The 23032-nt window shown below is 36.5% G+C and overlaps 1 protein-coding gene across 9 annotated transcripts in view; it reads right to left on the bottom strand.

Annotated features, from left to right (window-relative positions):
* The window catches only part of VPS13B (vacuolar protein sorting 13 homolog B), a 702408-nt gene that overhangs the window by 408155 nt on the left and 271221 nt on the right, over nucleotides 1–23032 (bottom strand). For all 9 annotated transcript variants that reach the window (XR_004904391.1, XM_036031293.1, XM_028534101.2 and 6 more), the window contains one exon: nucleotides 2538–2665. Coding sequence is in view for 8 of the 9 variants with exons in the window: in XM_036031293.1 (XP_035887186.1) it covers nucleotides 2538–2665 (128 nt within the window). In the remaining variant the exon portion in view is untranslated. The remainder of the gene's footprint in view (nucleotides 1–2537; nucleotides 2666–23032) is intronic.

Here is a 23032-nt window from a genome sequence, read left to right as displayed (position 1 = left end):
TGGTGGTCTGTGGTCATAGCAAGTCCTTGAAGGTGACTGGCCCAGGTAAATTCCTCCCATTGAACTAACAACAGCAATCAAGGCTCAACTATAAAAGAAGAGTATAATCAACACAAAGGGCTCACCTTGAGTACCTAGCTTGGGTGATAGGTGAGACTATGCCACTGGACCCTACGGGACACCTACTACATTAGGCAACACTACCAAGACAGAAGTCACAGCAGCTCTACCTTATATATAGAAACAAACATAGGGAGGCCTTATGCCAAAATGAGGGGACAAAGTGGCCCAAATGAAATAATAGATCAAAACCCCAGAAAAAGAACTAAACAAAATGGAGATAAGCAATCTATAAGATGTAGAGTTATAAGGATGCTCAAGGAACTTACTGAGGACCTCAACAATATAAAAAAGATCCCGTCAGAAACAAAGGATACACTAAATGAAATAAAGAACAATTTACAGGAAAACAGCAATAAAGTTGATGAACCTGAAAATCAAATCAATGATTTGGAACATAAGGAAGAAAAAAACAACCAATCAGAACAACAAGAAGAAAAAAGGACCCCCAAAAATGAGGACAGTGTAAAGCAGCCTCTGGGGCAACTTCAAGCTTTCCAACATCTGCATAGTAGGGGTGCCAGAAGAAGAGAAAGAGAAAGAAACTGGAAATATATTTGAAAAAATAATGAAAGAAAACTTTCCTAATTTGGTGAAGGAAATAGACATGCAAGTCCAGGAAGCACAGAGTTCCAAACAAGATGGATGCAAAGATGCCCACTCCAAGACACATCATAATTTAAATGCCAAATGGTAAAGATAAAGATAAAGAGAGAATCTTAAAAGCAGCAAGAGAAAAGTGGTTAGTTACCTACAGGGGAGTTCCCATAAGGTTGCCTGCTGATTTCTCAAAAGAAACTTTGCAGGCCAGAAGGAGTTGGCAAAAAATATTTAAAGTCATGAAAAGCAGAGACCTACAGCCAAGATTGTTCTACCCAGAAAAGATATCATTTGGAATCGAAGGGCAGATAAAATGTTTCCCAAGCAAGAAAAAAAACTGAAGGAGTTCATCATCACCAAACCATTATTATATGAAATATAAAGGCATTTATTTGAGAAAACAAAGTTATTCAAAACTATGAACAATAAAATGACAATAAATCATATCTATCAACAACTGAATCTAAAAAACAAACTAAGAAACAAGAAAAACAGAGACAGAATCATGGATACAGAGAGTATTTTGATGGTTGCCTGATGGGAGGGAGTTTTGGGGAAGTAGAGGTTAGGACATTAAGAAGTACAAATTGGTTGTTACAGAAGAGCCATGGGATGTAAAGTACAGTATAGGAAATGACCCATGGACACGAACAATGGAGTGGAGATTGCCTCAGGGATGGGGCTGCTGAGTGGAGGGGAACCAAGGGGAAAAATTAGGACAACAGTATAGTCTAATAAAATATAATTAAAAAAAATGCATGCTATAAGACAGCCATCACAATACAATCTAACGAAATTGTTTAAAATGCAGTTAAAGATGACTAAGTACTATTGGAGGTATTGTATGGTAAAAACAAACAAGCTTTGCGGCCAACCCAATATTATCTTGAAGTTTCTGTGGGTAAAGCACCGTGGTATACTTTGTTGATCATTGATCTTGCTCTTGTGCTTAATGTGAGCAACTTTTTCTGCAATTTTCCACATCTTAAACATAACTGGAAGGCCCCAGTACTCAAGAGATATTACTGTCTAGTACACATAAAATTCTGTAAAGACGCCTTTGATCTCAATCTTTCATATTGTATTCAAAGAGAAAAGTTCTATGCAAAAGCTTAAAATGTATAACTGTTGGGCTACTTTTACCTAATTCCTATAGAGAGTTAATAAGCATTTAATTGTATATTTTCATCAGGCAAATCATGATCTAAAAAGAGGTTAAATTCAATAAGATTAAATTATGAGTACTTAAAAGTAAAAATAAGTGGGAAGATAATTTAATAATAAAATAAGTAGTTAAAATCATCATTTTCATATTTAATTTGTGATTAGGTAAGGAAATATTTAGAAAAACTTTTTATTTATTTATTTATTTTTATTGTTCATGCTGTAACAGTTCCTGCTTTTTCTCCCTTTCCAATTCCATCCCAGCCCCACCCTCTCCCGTCCCTAAATTAATGTCCATATTTTAATTTAATTCCAACTAAATTTTTATCTCAATACTGAGATATAAATGTAATCTGTACAATGAGCATTTAAAATCTTTCAAATAATGCTTAAAAGAAATAAAAAGTAGAATAAATTAATTTTTTAATTCAAGGAACATCCTAAAGTTTGTGCATTTTATAGCTGTATTAGAAAGAGCATGTAATGTGTGTTTTATATAAATTTGTTAGTAGTATGCAAAGTGCACCAATAGTTTTCATTTAAATTATGGAAATTAGATAGTTTACATAAGTGTTACCAGTGGGAAAACTTTTACTGAAAATTAAAAAGGGTCACAGCAGCTAAAACCATGATATTTCTACGTCCTACTTTACCTGCAGTGTGAGACTCTTTACAGCATTCCACACCACTCCAATAAACTCTTTCATTCTTTCTTCCGGACTTCTGCAGCCTTCAGCTGCAGTCAGCACGGCTTTCACAGGGACTGACAATGGTCTGGATTCTAAATACAAGAATATTAGTTATTTAACGGAAATGAACCTTACAGCTTTACAAAAATATACAGAAAATATTTTCAAGGTTATTCTATATATCCTTGCTTAAAATTAAAACTATATGAGATTATAAAATATCATATCAGATCATTTTAATTGATGGAATTAATGACGCTTGCAATGATTCAAAATCAACAAAACAACTCTGCTAAAGTCAGGAGGGAGCTGGAGAGTCTGTCAGGTGCTGGTGGTTGGAGGACGGGCTTTTGGAGCAATGGTAATTTTGTTTACTGAATGCTTTGATGTCTTCAACTTTGTGAATGAAGTTGTAACCCATTTCTCAATATAATGTGTATCAATAAAAACTTCACTTTAAGAAACTGTAAATTCAACTACAAAGTACCTGATTAATCCCAAATTATTAGGAAATGTGTCTTTCTGATAACAGAAGCTTACCTACCGAATCCCTCAATTCTAAAAACTGACTTTGATGGGAACCAAAAGAAGCATGTGATTACATAAAAGGCATATTTATATAGTAAGAAAATAAAATGTGATATTCTATTCTGTTATTAAAATTTTTATCCATCTAAAATAAGGAAATGAGAGACTTTCAACAATTTTTATAATGTAAACCTTTTACAGTGGTTACCTCTAAGGAGGGTAAAATGGAACTTATGACTGGTATGGGTGAGGGCGTATTTAAGTCTTTACTCCCTGTACTTCAGAATTAAATGTTTTACAACAATAAACTACCTATTATAATTTTAAAAACAAAACACACATTAATTTACTTTCTACTCACTTGGACTTCATCGCTTTTCTTCTGTACAGGACTAGTTATGAAAAGAACATGGTCACCTAAACTTACTGCAGAACTCTGCCAATTAAAATAACTGACTTAAAGGCAAACCACCCACACAAAAACTGGCACACAAATGTGTATAGCAGCTTTATTGATAATTGCCAAAACTTGGTAGCAACCAAGATGCTCTTCAGTAGTTGAACTGATAAAGTTTGTTACACTCAGAAAATGGAATATTATTCCTCACTTAAAAGAAGTGAGCGATCAAGCCACGAAAACACAAGGAGGGTATGTAGAAGCACATTACCATGTGAAAGAAGCCAGTCTGAAAAGGCTGCACACAATAGAATTCCAACTATACGACACTGTGGAAAAGGCAAAACTGTGGGGACAGAAAAAGATCTACGGTTGCCAGTAGTTAGGAAGCAGCGAGGACTCTCAGGGCAGTGGAACTACTCTGTGTGATTCTACAATGGTGGAATCTGTCATCGTAAGTCTGTCCAAACCCATGGAATGTACACCACCAGTGAGCCCTCGTGTGAACTACAGACTTTGGGTGATTCTTACCTGTCTATATGCAGTAAGTTTACAATAATGTCCTTCTTTGGTGGCGGAGGTTAACTGGAGAGGCTATGCACTTGTGGGGACAGGGCACATAAGGGGAATCTGCTCCTTCCCCTTAATTTTGCTGTAAATCTAAAATTGCTCTAATAGTAAATACTATAAAAATGTTTAAAATACAGACCAAACTTCAAAATTATTTGAAACAATGAGTATCAACGGTGTACACAGAAGTTGCTCGTTAATCAAATTTTAAATCTGATAGAGTATCAGTATTATATAAAACTGTAATTACAACTTAAAAATAAATCCATCTAATAAATGCTAACATCGTAAGTTCTGACATGCTATATTACCATGAGGTAGTACTGAAAGTCACTACTAACCCACAGAACCACATGTTAATTGTAAACGCTGTCATCTCTAATACGATGACCTAATAAATAATAATTCAAGGAGGCAATCATCATTTCTGGAGAAAGTGCTTTACTTGGAGTCAACTTGCCTTAGAGTTTCGCATGGTGAAAGTAATTTAATCTAAGTGTGAAAATGTAATAATATTTATATATGATGTCAGGAATACTATTATTCACTTTAAAAATAACAATGTATACAAAAACAATTCATGGAAGTACGATAAACATGGGGAATAATGATTAAAAACTGACTGTGATGCACAGAAAAGAACTTGAAGTTTACCAGATCTGAAAGGGTCGCCCTCCTTCTCCAGCACAATCCCCCTACTGTTTCAGTTGCGCCTTGCCTGCCATTTCCTCTGAGGCTCGGTCAGGGATTTCCCCCGATTCGATCTGGTCCTTCCTCTACAATCTCACAGAGTTCTGACATAATTCTGGATAACATTTAATTTTCCATGGTATAATATTAAACATTTGAACATCTGTCTTTCTGAAAGCAGTGGCAGAACAGTTACCTGCTGCAGCAATAAGCGGCCACGGTTAAAGGTCAATAGGGGAGGGTGGCTTCTAACAGAAGAGCAACAATAAAAAATTACTGTAGCAATTTTTCCCTTAACCATAAGATACCTAACCATCCATTTATGTGTTCATCTACTTTATTCAATATAGTGCTGAAACTAAGACGGTATGTATCCATTTCACTAAAATAACAATCCATGTGTCCTTTATCTATTCATACAATGTACTACCTTGAAACAGCATAGTGCCTTGATCACTAAATATTGTTGAATCATTCAATTGATATATTTTTTAAAAAGAAAAATATCACATGTGCACCTCCTTGAAACCTTTCCCTAGTAACATATTATTTGACATTTTTGTCAAAAATGTAATTTTTATGATTTATAATTTCATTTTTGAAATTTTAAATAATCACAAAGAAGAAACATGTGCCAACCTTTATTCTTCCTTCATGTTCACAGAAAATCAGGCTGTCCAGTCATGTACACACTGCCAAGGCAAGACTATGCTGGGGGTAGTTCTCTTAAACAGAGCTGAATTGCTTTAAAAAGAAAAAACTAAAATAAAAAGTCTCCTGAGAGTAAACCTTGCAAATGCAGGTTGTAGGTCATCCTGGAGAGGCAGCACCCTTCAAACAGTCATAAACGGAGAGAAGACAACTACCAAAGAAAGCCCAAGAGGAAAATAACGGCTTCCTAAGAGGTAACGACAGGAGTACTGCAAGCCTGGGAAGGAGAGAAATGCTTAAGGAGGACCTGAAGCGGGGTTATAGAGATGTTTTAGTACAAGTTCAGAAAGCTAAAGACTGCTTTCTGAGTGATGAACACTGGGTGGCTTAGAAGGGCTTCCTTCCCAGGTCTCTGTGCAGGAATTTGAAAAAGGAAGAAGGGTAAATTCCTGGGAAGAAAAACCAGACCTTGACACAACAGTGAGTTAGTGTCACATTTCCTTAACTTGTCCACAAAGGCATCATAAATGACTAGGATAAAGTGTTAGTTGTTCATGGGCTTAACATGTTCCCTTACCGATGCAAGGTGTATTTGCATATAATATATAATACATATATACTAATGGGTGAATAATCAGAAAATGCAGCTCACCAAAAAATAATGAAAGGTAGGCAGGGAGGAAGGAAATTAAAATGTCCCATAATTTTAACATGCAAAAAAGTCATTCAAAACTCCTCAAGGAAGCCCTGGCTGGCGTAGCTCAGTGGATTGAGTGTGGGCTCTAAACCAAAGTGTCGCAGGTTTGATTCCCAGTCAGGGCACATGCCTGGGTTGCAGGCCATGACCCCCAGCAACCGCACATTAATGTTTCTCTCTCTCTCTATCTCTATCTCCCTCCCTTCCCTCTCTTAAAATAAATAAATAAAATCTTAAAAAAAAAAACCTCCTTAAGGAACACCTACTATGTTTTGGGATTTATGTTAGAAACTGGGAATACCATGGTGAAAAAAACAGACACGGTATCATTTATATGTATATAAATATATAAATATATATATAAATGGTATATGGCATTAGATTTTTTTTAAAGTCTTTAGTGGTAAAATTTCAGGAACCAGTGGGATAAATATATTTTCATAAAGTTTTCTCAAAGCATACACCTGCAACAAGGAAACCTAGATACTACTTTTTATTCTACCAAATTCAAATTGCCTGATCTCAGAATCACTTCGACTATTTAGGTTTCAGTTTTCTCATTCGGCACTTTCAGGAGATAAACATTAAAGGCTGCCTAAATCTCACTGGGAAACCATGGAGTGGGACAGGGATTTAGCTGTCTGTTAAAGAAAGTAAAACAGGAGAAATACAGAAAGAGGAATGAAATAAAGGGGGAAGATGAGGAAGGAAGGACTGAGAGACCATTGTGTAACACCATCTTGCTGTAAGTAGTATAGCAAAGATAAGAATGTCTCTAGCATCTCTCCTTCAAGGTATATCACAATGATCCACGAGACCATTAACATTCTTTTACCCTGAACTTATTATTTCCAAAATAAAAAAGAACACAAACAAAAGGTTTGAACTCCATACTTTCTTAGTGTGTGTACACCCACAGGCGACACTGCCACCACCAGAAATAACAGCACAGGGTAGAATATAAGATAAGCCCTCCTAGATAATATGATAAGATCTTGGAGGAATATTAAGAATTTTTAGGTTGGAAGAGGCAGTCTTTTCTCTTATAGCCACCACTGTTGACCAGACAGGTATTGTTTTCCACATATTTTACACTCAGGCTAAGGTTCCATAAAAAGTCAAATTAGTCAAGTGCAACTCTGAAATAATGAAACTGACTTTCATGCAGTAGCATGAAATTGGTGTTAGTATTTTATGCTCACCCTTCACAAGCACTTCCCACTGTTGCCACTTCTGCAGATCAGTTCCCACTTGAACTTTAGTTTTTATTGTTAGAACTCTTATAATTATATAAAAATGAATGAGAAAACCTTGGATGATCAGATTGCTGCTAGAATTTGAACACTCTTATGTTTTGGAAAGCATAAGAGAAAAAGGGAAGAGAGGAGGAGAAGGGAATCTTGTTCCTCAGAAAATAGAAAAAACTACTGACTGATTTTAGAGAGAGAAAGGAAGGGGTGGGGGGAGAAACACTGATTTGTTGTTCCACTTCACATGCACGCATTGGTTGACTTTTCTATGTGCCCTGACTGGGCATCAAATCCCACAACCTTGGTGCATTGGGACGACACTCTAAGGAACTAAGCTACCCTGCCAGGGCTATGCAATATTCATTTGCTATACACCAGGGTACCACAGTGAGGGCTGGAAAATGGGACACAAACCCTGTCCTCCAAGAGCTTACAATCTAGAGGGGAGATATAAGCTTAATAAAGCAGGTCTTCAAATAATGTTGATTTGCTGCCTTATAAGGTTGATGAGGAAAAAAAGTCAATTCCCAGCTGGGGCCACTGTCTGTGTGTCATTCCCACGTTCTCCCCATGTCCACATAGATTTTCTCCAGATATTCTGGGTTCTTCCCACACCCCAAAGGTGTGCACACTGGGAGAACTGGCATGCCCACAGAGTCCCAGTCTGAGTGACCCTGCGAGGAAAGGTCATCCTCTGTAGGGTGGGTCTGTTTGAATAACAGACTTCATCATTCTTGTGTCTGGTGTTTTAAATTGGAATATACAATTGCAGTCATTTTGGTATCCATTAAGTCTAATTTTAAGTATTTACTGAATGTATCACTTTTTATTCCTTTAAATTTGTTTCAAATACTCAGAGAGAAAGTGAGCCTAACTATGCTCCCCACATCTAAAGGTGTTTCTCCCACTGCCTGAAGAGACATGACACTGGAGAACCAGAACAGAGTCAAAGTGTCTTCTCAGTACTGTCACCTTGAAAACGAAACACAACTCTGGGGGACCCCAAACTGACTCTGCATTACTCTACTTCCTAACCCAGCAGAATAAAGGATCAAAATAAATGAAGTTCTACAGAAAAATAAAGTTACAGTTTGCACACCTAGTTACAGAACTGAGGTCCGTGCCAGATACACACACAAGACTGGATAAATACTACACCAACTGAGGGACTGTGGGAAGACCACATCCCTTCAGGTCCCAACACTCACAACCCTGATACCTAATCCAGTCTGACAAACCCCAGGGTCACTACTATACCCTCATGCTCTTCATCTCTATTCATATGAGCCCCAGGAGAAGTCCAAAAACTCTTATCACCCTCACCATCAGAGAGATCTGTACCACCCCCACCAGACCTCAGCTCTCACTCCACAACATTGAAATCTCCTCTGTTCCACCCTCTAGAACTCACGATACATCTTCAGCACCATCTCCTAGGCCTTCCTAAAACTCTTCTCTAAACTCACTCTTCAACTGTTCTAACAAATCCGAGGACACTTCTCTCAGTGGAACCCTCTTCAGCAGCTGATGTTTTCTCTCCCTTCCCCTGCATAAGGCTGGCACTAAAAGCGGGTGAATGGCTTCCCTGGTCCCCATTACCAGTGAGCGTCTGCTTTTGTACATCCTTGCTCCAAAAGCCTCACTTTGAACTTCATGCCATCCAACCACATACCCACCACCCTCTCTTATTGGAGTAATCTATCTGATGCTGAGGTCAGCACCCTCGCTCCTTCCTTCTCTAGAGATTTTCACTCTTGGATCACTATCACTCTCTGTATCAGAGAAAAGATGCTTATTGAACAGTATAGTCTGCAGCTAGACAAGCCACTGTAGATGAGTCTCAATAATAAAATATAACCTAAAGTGAGGTGATGCATCTAAAGCTTTGGAGGCAAGTAAAAGCTGGTGTGCTTTCTTCCCTTACCTTTCTCTTTGTTTAGCTACTGGCTAAACGCAGGACATCCAAAGGACCAGCAGTGTGACTAATGGTAAGATGCCTGAGTCACTGCTTGGAGGAGAACTACTGAAGTAAGAAACAACAATGGATTTTCCTCGACAAAGAAATGCATTCTATTGTATCAAGTCACTGAGATTCTGTAGTTGTTTTTTAGAGCCACTGGACAACAATGACTAATAGGACCTATTAGGGATCGATCATTTTCTTCACTACCTGCTGGACACTACTGTCCCTACATTCCCCGTCAACGTCACTGGCAGCTCTTTGTTGGTTTTTGTGCTAGTTCTTCATTTTTCAGACCTCTACATGTTAGGAGGACCAAGGACTCCGTCATTGGGCCACTTCTCTCCTCTACAAACACCCTCTTCTTAGGTGACCTCACTCAGTGGCACAGCTTTAAGTATCCCCTACATGGTGACAGTTCCCAGGGGAGAATCTGGATCTGTCCTCTAAACTCCAGACTTTTTATCTGTCTAAACTTAACAGAGCTAAAAGCAAAACTCTTGAGTCTCTCCCTGTCCCCACACCTTTCTTTTTATATTCCTTCAAGTCTCAGTGAACAGCAAATCCACATTCCAACTTCTCCATGGAGGAAAAACACTGACCCACCCCCTCTCTCACACACTAACATACAGACAATTGGCATAATTTTATTGGCTTTATCTCAAAATATATCATGAATTTGACCTTACGTCCTCTAGGGGTGCTATCCTGGTCCAACTCAGCAGGATTACAGGAATACACTATAGCGATAGCCACATGGGAACAGACCACCTGTTTCTATACTTTCCTCCCTCTAGTCCACTGTCAGCACAGCACCCAGAGTGATGGGTGATGTTAAAATAGCCCAAAGGGGAGCATATCTTTCCTCTAATCAAAACCCTTCTGTGGCATCCCAGCTCCCTCATTTTTACTAGTAAAGCCTTCACAGTGGCTTATCCACTCCTAGAGGACCTGGTTTCCCCACTGCCTTTTTTACTTCCCTCCCCATTCCTCTTCCCGGTGCTCTCTCTGCCCCAGCCTCCTGTCCTCCTGGCTGTTCCCTGAGGGTAAGAATACTGGCAAAAAATACTGGGTTAAAAAACATAGTAGAAGAAGAATCATGTACAAGACACCTTTCTCTCAATTCCCAATTTCCTCACGTCTCTAAGAGATCTCATGAGGATTTAGGGAATTTCAGCACAGCAAGAATAAAGGTAGACAGATGCTGATTTGTGAATCTCATTATATTGCTATTCTTCCATTTGGTTGCTGTGGCTTGAAAAACACTTGAAAAATGAGATAAAGGAAAATTCTGACCTCTTCCAAGACTTATGAGCTACAGAAAACTTGCTTAGTTCAAGTCAAAAGCCGCACTGAGTGCCTACTTATGCTGGTAGCTGGGAGGGGAAGATGTGTAAGACTGGGGCCATGCACTTGAGGAGCGTGCACCAAATGAGGGAAATGGATGGGTAACATACTCACAAAATGGATAGGCAGCACAGATCTATTTTAGAAAATTGTATCATAATGTAGTAAATACAATTAACTATAGAAGCATTGCCTTATAATGAGTTTCTAATCTCTTCTAACCTACACATGTTTAACTATGGAAAAGAAGATATTACTCATTCAAATTCTTAATAATGATTTTTGGTATCACTGAAAAGAAATATAAGTATACCTCTTGCAAAATGTAAGAAAAGGATAAATTTTCATTTTCAAAAATTACCTAAATAAATACTTTGTCTCCAACTCTAAGACTACGAATATGTTGGAAATCTCCTTCACTATACATTAGGGTAAGCAACATTTCTGCTAAGATTCTTTCCCCTTCAGATCCGTCCTACCGACTCCTCTTCACGATTGAATACTATTAAAGAATAGCATCTAAGGTAGGTTTGCAAAGCCCTCTCCAAATCTGTTCAACTTTATAGATATGGCTCCTGTCCCTAAATCTTCCTCAGTTATATAAAGCTACCACAATGCACATAGATTTTTTCTTCTTTAGCTAGGGCCTAAAGCTCATCAGCACATAAGCCATGTCATATTCTATTTTCAATTTCCCAAAGCATTTAGCACAGAGTTAAGAACAATGCAAGAACTCATGGTTATATATGACTAAAGATAAAATTCTGCCTCAATATCATGGTTGTATCTGGACTATCATTATAATTCAGCATTTATAAACATACCAAAATTTCTGAGGTGGCAGGAATACCCTAAAAGATTATGTGCACAAATTTAAAATGTACCAAAAGCTGCAAACTTCTCCTAAATATTTTAAAAGTATCCCAGGAAATCTGGTAACAGATAAAAAGTTATAGGACATCAATTTAAATCAATTAAAGGGCAAAACAGGTTAAGAAATACGACTGTTAAGCCCTTAAATAAAAATAAGGAAAAAAGTTTCATTCATTCATATAACAACTATTTACTACATATTTGCTCAATGCCAGAAGTAGTTTTTGAGAGTTTAGGAATACAAAATTACACAAGTCAGATATGGTCCCTGATATACACTCCAGATAAAGAAACATAAAAAGAATGGAAAACTATGATAAGTGTTACGGAGAAGAAAACAGTAGTGTTAAGGTAGGGAATCTTGGGGAAGTAGCACAGACCTATTTTAAAAAGGGTGAAGAGGGAAGGTTTCTTTACTGAAGGGACAACATTTAAACTAAGACTCAGAATGTAAAAAATACACAGCTATGAAAAAAGCAATGGAAACAGTTGAAAAAGCAGAGGTAAAAGAACCCAGGCAAGAAAAAGCACAGAGTGTCTGAAGAAATAAAAGAGGGTGAGTGTAAGAACAAACAGCAAGGGATGGAATGGAAGAACCTGACAAAAACCCAATCAGGTCGAACTACATAGGCCATGTGAGGGAGTTTGGATTTTTAGTGCAATAAAAAGTCACTGAAGTGTTTTAAGCAGGGAATAAAATGATCCAATTTAGATTTTTAATAAGATGACTTGCTGTCATCTGGAAAGTGAATTAGAGTAACTGAGATCAGATGATGAGATAACTTGGAATCCACACCAGTGAGGCTAGTTAGGACAGCCTTACATTATCCTGCACAAGAAAGTGTGTGGCTCTGACTAGGGTTGGTGCACACAAGCAGACTGGAACAAAAAGATTCAAGATGTAACAGAGACAGAAGGGACAGGAAAAGGAGACACTTAGAATAAACCCTCAGTTTCAGCCTTAAGTAACACAGTGAGTGGTGGTGGGGAGAGATACACAGTTGCACAAATTTCATACACTTTGGGCTTTGTGTGGCCTGTAAGATATCTAAACAGAGATGTCCAGGCAATAGGATATGAGACAACCTTAAAAAAAAAAAGATTGCATAACAAAGCAAGTCAGTTAAGACAAATGTAAAATAGGAAGATCATCAGTGTGGAATAAATTGTTAGGAGACATGAATAGAAACACTAGGTTTTAGGGCAACTTTAAAACCATTAAGATCAAAGAAAAAATAAAAATTACACTTCAGGGTCAGAAGTCAATAGATGAAATAAGCTTCTTCTTGCTTAAGCCTATACTTTTCCTTTTAAAATGCAAACATAAAAAGATGTGATCTTTACTTTCTATCTGAATTGTGTTTCATCATTCTATACAACTTTCACATATCTTACTTTATTTAAGTCTTGTAAGAAGACTTAAATCTGTAAGCTATTACTGAATATACTTATTCTTACTTTATAAATAAAGGAAATGTGATTGTTTGAGGGTAGTTTGAGACATGGGACTAAGGTCAAAACCTATGGTTCTTGGTCCCCTATCTACTGGTCTTTCTACCACATTTTCCTAATGCTTGATCTATATTTTACACTAATCATCATTTTATTTGCAAATTTACTTGGCAATATAAACTTAAGTAACTTGAAGAAAAAGTGACATTTTTGTAGTAATACTATTTTTAAACTTCTGGAGTTTAGATAATATATAAAGCTTTAAGCAACTTGCCATAGAAACTGCAATAACGCTTGAGACTTTTCATCAAAACACAAACTACATTCGATAGTATCACTCCTGAAAGGCCCTTGGGAAATAATGGCTTTTGGATTCTGCAAGTCAGCGTGACATGGCATGCAAAATTGCATCTCATGCTGAGCCAACCAGGAAAATATATGTCATCACTATGTGACATTCAGAATTTCATCTGGAAACTATAATCTTGTTCTGACTGCTACAAAGGGGAGGCGGGGGAGACTGCATACAAAATAATTTGGTTGAATTTTTGCTGAATTCTTGCCAGTTCGTGTAAAAACTAGAAGAACTAGAAGAACTCTACATTCAAAACTCTTTCAATGTATGTATTATCATCACAATGTGCTCTCAAACAATTTTAAAATTAACTGACAGTTTAAGTCCTACGTTAACTCAATGAATCTCTGGGAAAAAATACTCACAATAAAAGTTACAAAATTAATAAACGGCGTTAGGCAAAATTGTATTGTTTAAAATTGTATACAACAAAAACATCTCCTAATTCCTTCCCCCACCTGAACAAACTATAGGTTAATAAAGAAACAAAAACCTGTGATAAAGTCTGCAATCCGTCTTACAAATACCACATCTTTCAACCCCAGAGTTTCTCCCTTCCCCCAGTTCTGGTGTACAGCACCTTTGTAACCCATTCACCTTATTCCTATCAAAACTGAAATGCTGAATGAGACTTAGTCTAAGTACTGCAATTTATACAATCAAAATGTATTTTAAACCTTCTGTGATTAATTTTTAAATGAATAATTAGTAAGCATAAACTGGCAGAGATGACTGACTCTCAGAAATTACCCCAGGAGCCATGTTTCTGCTATCCCTACATTTTCTGGTATGACATCTCATACACCTGAACACAGAGGTGGATGGATGCATGACCCAACCTGGGCTGCCACGGGGCCAATCACAGTACCTAACTTCCCTGGCCCCAGTGATCGTCCAGGAGGTGTGCACATGAACCAAGGTAAGTCAAACAAAATCCTCCTCAGGTATGTTTGTTTTCCACAGGTACTGGACCCGGTCTGTTTCTCACTGATCATGGAGAGTTACACACGTGAGTCCAGAAGTGCCATAGCTATGGATACTGCTGGGTCAAGAAACCTGTGTTCAGGAAGAGAAAATTAAACTAACATGAAAAGATGGAGTCATGATGGTGTGGAGTCTGGTTCTAGGTCATTCCAAACAAAAGATCTATCTTTGCCTTTTTTACCACTTTGGCTATGGGAATCAATACACGTTCCTGCTTCTATGGGAATCAATACATGTTCCTGACTTTTTTTTAAATTTAAATCATTTGAATATAGTTTGTCTCTTTTAGTAAGAGAGTCCTTTCTAATTTAGAGGGTAAACGGGGTATAAATGGTGATGGAAGACTTGATGCCAGGGGGTAAACAAGAATACGATATACAGATGAGGTGTTATAGAACTGTGTACCTAAAACCTAACCAATGCCATTCCAACAAATTCAATAGATAGATAGATAGATAGATAGATAGATAGATAGATAGATATTGGGCTTACCTCCCTGTTTCCCAGACTGATTACCTCCTCCAGAACCACTGCACCTCATGGCCCATTTAGCTGACCAGGCTCTCACTCCTTCCATTACCATAGTCAGTGATCATTATCCAGATGAATCCTGCCTCGGTCTGCACATGTGGAGATGCTACTGGTTTTTTTTTTTACTCTGCTAATCTTTTCTCTGGCCACAGAACATTTCTTGACCTACATTAGCCAATACTGTTCTTGTTTAACTTGGCTTCTTGGGAACCTCCAACCTGGGACCTATGAGAGACTTTCCCTAGGTAACCCTAAAACTTCCAAATAATAGCACTCATTACAGGAGTGTCCTCCAGATATGCAGTATGGTACATAAAAGTACAAGATCATTATTGAGCTGTTGGGAGAAAATATGAAAATATCTATTCACACTTAATTTTATCTAAAAATGAGAAAGACACTTAAATTTTAGTAAAGGAGAATGACACTGAGTCACCATGTTGTAAGGCCACAGATAACACTACGCTAAGCATACTAAAGGAAAAGTAGACATTCAGTAACAAGAAAATGGTGAGGGCTCTTCATTCTTTCATTTGTCACCACTTAATAGTGGCTTATTAGAAACTATTTAAATATACATATTTAATGAATTTACAAATTTTATTATCCACATTTAATTAAACTAATCTTCACAATTTGAATAGTCTTAAGAGATTCCCGTAGCTCTGGCTTGATATAGCTCAGTTGGTTAGAGCATTGTCTCAACATGCAAGGGTTGCAGATTCAATCCCCAGTCAGGGCACATATAAGAATCAACCAATGAGTATATCGATAAATAGAACAATAAATCGATGTTTGTCTTTTCTTTCTTCCTTTTCTTTCTTCCCTCCCTCCCTCCTTTCCTTCCTTCCTTCCTTCCTTTTCTCTCTCTCTCTCTCCCCCCCCAACCCTTTCCCCTTCTCCCTCAAATCAATGAATACATTTTTTTAAAAGATTCCTGTAAGAAGCACATACCCAAACATATGCATTAAAGATGCCACAAAAGTATTTAAAAGAAAAAGGCAACACCTTTCAATTAATTTGGAAGACTATTTTATTTATACAAGAACGATGGAAATCTACTAGTCTAATGTCACCAAACACCTTGCAAAATGGATGGGACTGAAAAAGACACGCCCTGAGTGCATCAATGATGCCCATTTCCCTCTTGCATCGATGTACATCAGCAAAGTGCCTATTCAATTATGTTAGCCACTAAAAATCAACTACTAAAATAAACTGAATGAAAACTAAACCTTTAGAAGTTACCACAACAAAGCATTAAACTACTTTAAATATTTAACATAATATTACTGTATCAGAATCATAAGATTTAATTTCAATTAAAATTATCTGGCATGCTTTATAATATATTGTTCAATAGTTTTTACTGGTAGGAATTCACTAAGAAAAAAGTTTGAAATTACTACTCTAATAATGAACTATTTTCAAGTAATTTGTGTTCTCTGTAATTGTTTTATTTCATTCTAACTATTTAGTAATGCTTTTAATATAATGTAAACCTGCCTCCACTGTGTCCAAGGAAACCGAAACAGCGGTTTTGTTTGTTTCATCTCCTGTGTTTGATTTTGAAACAAGCCCGGGCCAGCATACGTAAAAGGCGAAGGAGTGAGGTAGTGATAACAGTAATCAAAGTAAAATAACTCTGACAGCATGCAGAATTTAAAATTTCTCAACATTAAAAAAATTTAACTTCTAAAGTCATCTCCTTTGACAAAATTCAGTGGTGTATATTCTACTTTCAAAGTAAAAAATTAGAGTAAATCTTGAACATGGCAAAATAAACCATGCATAAATAAATCTGCTTTACAGTCCTGACAAATAACAAATGAGGCAAGAAAATAATTTTAAAATATTTTTAACTTTTTTTATTGTTGTTCAAGTACAGTTGTCTCCATTTCCCCCACCACCACCACCACTCCCCTCACCCCAGCCATCCCCACTTCCCACCCTTTGGTTCTGTCCATGTGTCCTTTACAGATGTTCCTAAAAACCCTTCCCCGTTCTCTCCCCCACCATTATCCAATATTAAATATGAAGTAATTACTTGATATTTAAGGTTCCAAGAAGGAAGGACATCATGTTCATATTATACAAATTATAGTACATTTAAAATTAAAAGTTGGGGGAGCAGTGGGGGACAAATGCAGGCAACTATACTTGAACCACAATAAAAATAAATAAATAGAAGTAAATAAAATTAAAAGTCAATGAACCTAGTTTGTAGGTGAACACATTCTTAAAATTAATCAACAAACACTAAATGTAAGATATTCTGTTGAACATACTAGGAGACTGTAAAACAGTATAAATTATATTTCTTTGTGAGCTGAGGATTTACTTGGGGTGTCCTCATATGAACACCAGTAAGAAAGAACACTATGTGGTAATACCGAGTAGCACAATTATCTGACATGTGTATAAAAATTATCATTCAAATAATCAAGGAATGTTTCATGAAACATGAACAGAAATCTAAGCATTAAGAAACTTTAGTCTATGGCTACAACCACCTAGAATAAGGCTGATACATCACACAGTCATCTCGTATCTGTTGAAACCCTTTAGGAAACAAAGCTTAGAATTGTTGTTTGAATATAAATTATTCTGATTGCCCAGAATAGTATAAAAACAACTTATAATTTGACTATTAAGTATCATTTTAAGCTCTAGAGGGTGCTTATACTTTTCAATAAATTTTAGGGTTAGGAATAAAAATAATTTTTCTTAAAAACTACAAAAGGGGAAGAAGAGTTTTTAAAAAATCCTCACCCTAAGATATGTTTATTGATTTGAGAAAGAAAGGAAGGGAGAGAGAGGGAGAAAGAGAGAAACATCGATCAGTTGCCTCCTGTACACTCCCTGACCAGGATCAAACCTGCAACCTGACCAGCAATCCAACCCACAACCTTCTGGTGCATGGGATGACATTCCAACCACCTCATCCACCTGGCCGGGGCAAAAGAAAACAAACCAATTCGATAACTCTGTATCTTCATTAACTACTCTGATTACTTTCTAAATGATATTTGCAAGCTGTTTATTTTAGATGTACTTCATTGGGTATACTTGTTTTCATTTTAAACCTTTTTTCTTTTCAAAGAAGAATATATTATTTAAACCACTTTTTATTCCTGGCAGAATAAAATCAGTTGCATATTATGCACTGGTGTCTGCTCTCATGGTTTAATATTTTCCAATGAAATTAAATATCTAATTACATAGGAATGAAACTTTATGTTAAACTATATGACTAAGGCCAGCAACTTCTAATATAAAAAATTCACAAAAATAAATTTCTTGTATATTAATACTAATTTCACATTAAGAATATACTTAACTCAACATGCAAGCATAATCAAATTAAGAATGGCTTAACTCTTTTATTAGATGAATGACTATGTTGCTGTGACCCAATTTTACTTATAATTCTTAAAACTTAGATATCCAAAATATTGACAGGTCAGTGCATCAGGAGCAAATTGAAACCACCCTCCAAGTATACTACTTCCTGTGGGTAGGACGATTTTTTAAAGACTTGAAGAAATTTCAAATTTCAACTAACATATTAAACAGATTTTTTAAAAAACTGCAGAGGCCAAAGGGGGAAAATTGGGGCAACTGTAATAGAATAACAATAAAATATTTTTTAAAATTAAAGGTATACTGTAATGTCATGCCTTTATTTTTTAAGAAAGAATATATTCCTTATCACTGAGAAACAGGGGCAAATATTATACATTCCCTAACCTCTTACATTCTCTGAAACAATGCAAGGAAAACAATACTTATCCTGCATATATATTTGTTTGCAATGTTAAAAGTAACTAAATTGACATATAATGATACATATTCTTATCTTACCTCTGACTGAAAGAAAAGGCAATTGTCCTGACTGTAAAACCTACATCTATTTATATTCCTCTTCATCTGTGATCTCGTTCTATAAATTACCACCAACTTTACTGCATCTCCAATTTTTCCTTCTCTCCTCTTCACCTCTATCTAGCTGTAGACACTCCCAAGAGTCTGTACAGTCAGATTTCTTGAAAGAGTGGTATTACATAGGCTGTCTCTTTGAGCTCAATTCTCATTCATTCCCTAACAACTAAAGCTCCTCTGGCCAAATGACTTTGGTCACTTGAATTTTTTAGGCCTCACCGTTCTTATGACTTTTACAACAATCATGCAGTTACCTACCATCATCATCTTGACACTCTTCAGTTATGTCTCACACACACACACACACACACACACACACACTCACATCACACTTTTGTTGTCTACCTCTTCGAATGATGCTTCTAATTTCTTCCATTGGCTCTTCTCCTTACCCTTTAATGAGCAAGTTGCTCAGAATTTATACCAGGTTTTCTTTTCATCTTGCTGTGTTTGGTTTCCCTGCAAGATCACATAGGGTCTGTGGCTTTTGCTATGATTCATATGCTGATGACTGACTCCCAGACCTATACCTCTCATTGTTTACAGTCTAGGTTACAACTCAGACATGAAAACACTTTTATCAGCTTTGTCTTCTAATATCACCACTAATAGGAAAATATTTATTTTCAAACTTTCTTCTAAAACTCCGCTTGTGACATTCCATTTTAAGTTACTGTGGCAGAGACCACCAAATCACCTCTAATATCCACTCTCCCTTTCTTTTTGAGAATCCACACGTTAAGACAAAGCATATAGCCTTAAAGAACACAAACGACATTCCTGAAACGTCTATGCAGTTAAATGTAATCATGTCACTCACATCTGGCTAACACTATACAAGCAAAGTGGAGTGTACCCCTTCTGTACAGTTTTTAAAGAGACAGGGAGATTGAGTTCCCCTTCTTCACTCTTTTTTGCTCACTGACATGCAGATACGATAAACCACTGAAGCATCCATTGTAAATAACAAGGCAGGTCTGGCGATTGAGGCCACCCCTAGTAGAATACAGAAGTACCCGATGCTGGAAACCTCTAACACCTTGGAGCACCTACCCAAGCTTTCAAATGAGAGACAAATAAAATTCAATCTTGTTTAAACCACTGTTACTGAGGATATTCTGATATTTTCAGCCAAACTTAACTCATTCTTAAATATTATAGCTACATTGTAAACTTTTGTTTAGTTTAAAAATACAACATTTTGAAATGAGGTCAGAAAAAAATGCAATTAGAAATATTCTACCTAATCACTCAAATTCATCATCAAAAGAAAGATTCTTTAAAAAAAAAAACAAAGAAAAATGTAGTCTGAAACCTTCATCATCTGCAATATAAACAAAGTGGTTTTTAAAATTTCGGGATTTTTCATACTTTGAGAACTAAATTAGATAGAATTTCCATATGCCTGACAAAAAATTTAAATATCTAAAACATACTAGTAATTTTTTTTATTAGAAACATCAATGACTCTGAGATATATTTAAGGATATAACAAGAAACAAAAAATGCCAATAGTATAGTGTTTCACTTCTGAGTCTTATTGAAAAACTTAGCTGCAGCATCAAAGTGATACCCAAGCAAGAGAGACTCCTGCTCATCACATGGTTAGGAATTTCCCAGTATACCCATGTTGGTAGCTCTAATACAAAATTCTTCACTATATTAGTCCTATGGAACTGGGCTTAAAATTTAGAACAATTCCTCGACAAAAAAAAGGATGGGGTAGAGGAGGAGGAGAAGACAAACTGAAGTTGGCTGCTCATATATCAGGTCTTAGAAGAAAAATAGTAGATGACTGAATTTGCATAGACTCTATTTTTAGAGCTGGTTATGCTATTAAGGAATGAGAAAAGGCAACTGATAATTACAGAATGACTACTGTAATCTGGAACTTTCACTGCAAGTGTCACTAAGTATTTTTAACCATGGATAAGTTTCTTGACTTCTTTATGACTCAATCTCCTTAATTATAAAGTGAAAGTGTTATATCACATAACTTTCAATAGATAGATAATTCCTCCCCAAATGATTTTCCACAGATATCCACGTAGCTTGTTCCCTTACCTGCTTCAAGTAACTGGTAATATGAACTTCCAGTGAGACTTCCCTGACTATCCTAATTAATCATTGTCCTACAGTTCACTAAAACTCTGTAAATTTTTCTTCCTTTATTTTATTGTTATGTCTTCAAATTTATTGATTTCTTCTTCTGCAATGTCTACCCCTACTCTAATTTTATCCAGGGAGTTTCTCATTGCAGATTTTCCATCTCTAGAGTTGGGCTTGGTTCTTTTTTGTATCTTCCATTTCTCTCTAAAATGTATTCATCTTTTCTTAAATACCTGAGTACAATTTTAATACCTGTTTTAATGTACAAGTATTTAATACACTTGCCGATTCCATCATCTATGTAATTTCTTAATTTATTTCTGTTGGTTATTTTTTTCTCCTGGTCAAAGTTTCCCACTTCTTTGCATCAGTAGTAGTTTTTTGTTTTGGGTTTTTTATTTTGTTAATCAGTTTTTTTAAACTGAATTTAGTGCAGTGACATTGGTTAATGAAATTTTATAGGTTTCAGGTGTACAATTCTATAATGCATCATCTGCATATGGTACTGAATGGATGAAATTGTGGTTTTTAAGTTGTTACATGTCTGTATCTTGTTGTATTCCTCTTAACAGCACTAGGCTTCATTTGGCCAGCAGTTAACTTACTCATGGTTTTAGTTCCCTTTTTAAGTTTGTTAAAGGTGGGTTTAGGGTAGCCTTTATGCTATGGAAAGTTTAGCTACACTAACTACTAAGGCATGCCTCTCTGGGTTCTCTATGAAGATTTGAATGATTAATAAGAAGTGTATACTGTGGACAGTGGGAACCTGAATAACTCCCATCCCTGTGTGAGCTCTGAGAATCATTCAGATCTCAGCTCCTTGGTTATCCTTGCCCAACATATCTTACCCTTTAGTAAACACTCAAGAAGAACTCCACTGTTGCTTTCTGGAACTCTTTTGCTCAATAGCTTTCTCTCTCTTTGGAATTTTGTCCCCTAATTTCCAGTTATCTCTGCCTCCTTATAATTCTTTCCCTCTGCTTCCCAAAACTTCATTTCAGCAAGGCAGCTGAGCTCAGTTTGATATACCCCACCCTGCTCTATGGTCTGGAATGTGCCTTCAGTCAGAAAGCCAGGCAACCCTAGGCCCTACGGCATTTGTCTCCCTCCTATGAGGGATCACGGCCCTGTACTGCCAGTTGTCCCATGTCCACAAGCTTTATTCTCCCATAGATTCTGATCAGTGTGTTACTTACAGCAGGAATGGAAATTTAGTCTTTGTTACTCCATTATGGTCAGAAACTAAAGTTTCATACTTTTAATTTGTGGTATTAGCTCTTAACATTTACATCATTAATTATCACATTGTTATTATTTTAGCAGTATTTGAGGAGTCAAATTAAAAGGTCTTCTATTGTTTTAACTGTGTACTTAACAGCTTTCAACTTGATGATGATGGATAATATTTTTTTAAAGTTATCATGTATGCAGTATCCTGCTTTTTCATCTCCGCTACAGACATCTTTGTCAAGAGCCTCAAATTAATGTTCATAAGGTTTCCAAAACAGAGGGTAAACAGATGTCGTATCTTTGAGGGTTTCCATGTTTTGAAGGGTATACAGATTCTCTAGAAGATTATTTAGAATTTTGTAATAATATATTATCTTCATGTGAAACACGACTTTATCCTGGCGTGGCCAGCCCTGCGTGCCTGTAGCACTACAATAGTGCTGTTCTGCTGTCAGCACATTTCCAGCCATGAATCACATGTTCCTGCTGCAGCCAGCCACTTTACACCGGTTAACTGACACTGGAAGAGGAAGATGGCTGCTTCATATTGAATAATTAAAATGCCAAAATCAAGCCTAGTGCATTATCAGCTGGCCTTGGTCATCATGCGCCAAAAATACTACGAAATTGTTGGGGACGAACTTAAGACCAAAATGGGAGCTTAGGTTTAATGAGAGTTCAGGCAAAAATTGATACTAACACTTCTCCACTGTAAATTTCAGTTAAAAAATTAAAATGTATATGCCACGACAATGTGAACATACTTAGCACTACTGAACTGTATGCTTAAAAAGGCCAATATGCAAAAAGTAAAACAAAAACAATGAAAAAGATGTATAAAAGGCTATGAATACCTTACCAAAACATTACAGTCCATGATGCAATGTAAATAA

The sequence above is a fragment of the Phyllostomus discolor genome, chromosome 7 (assembly GCF_004126475.2).
Source record: "Phyllostomus discolor isolate MPI-MPIP mPhyDis1 chromosome 7, mPhyDis1.pri.v3, whole genome shotgun sequence".
NCBI classification, from domain to species: domain Eukaryota; kingdom Metazoa; phylum Chordata; class Mammalia; order Chiroptera; family Phyllostomidae; genus Phyllostomus; species Phyllostomus discolor.
The sequence above is the reverse complement of the archived record's forward strand: the minus strand, read 5'-3'. Positions and strand labels throughout refer to the sequence as shown.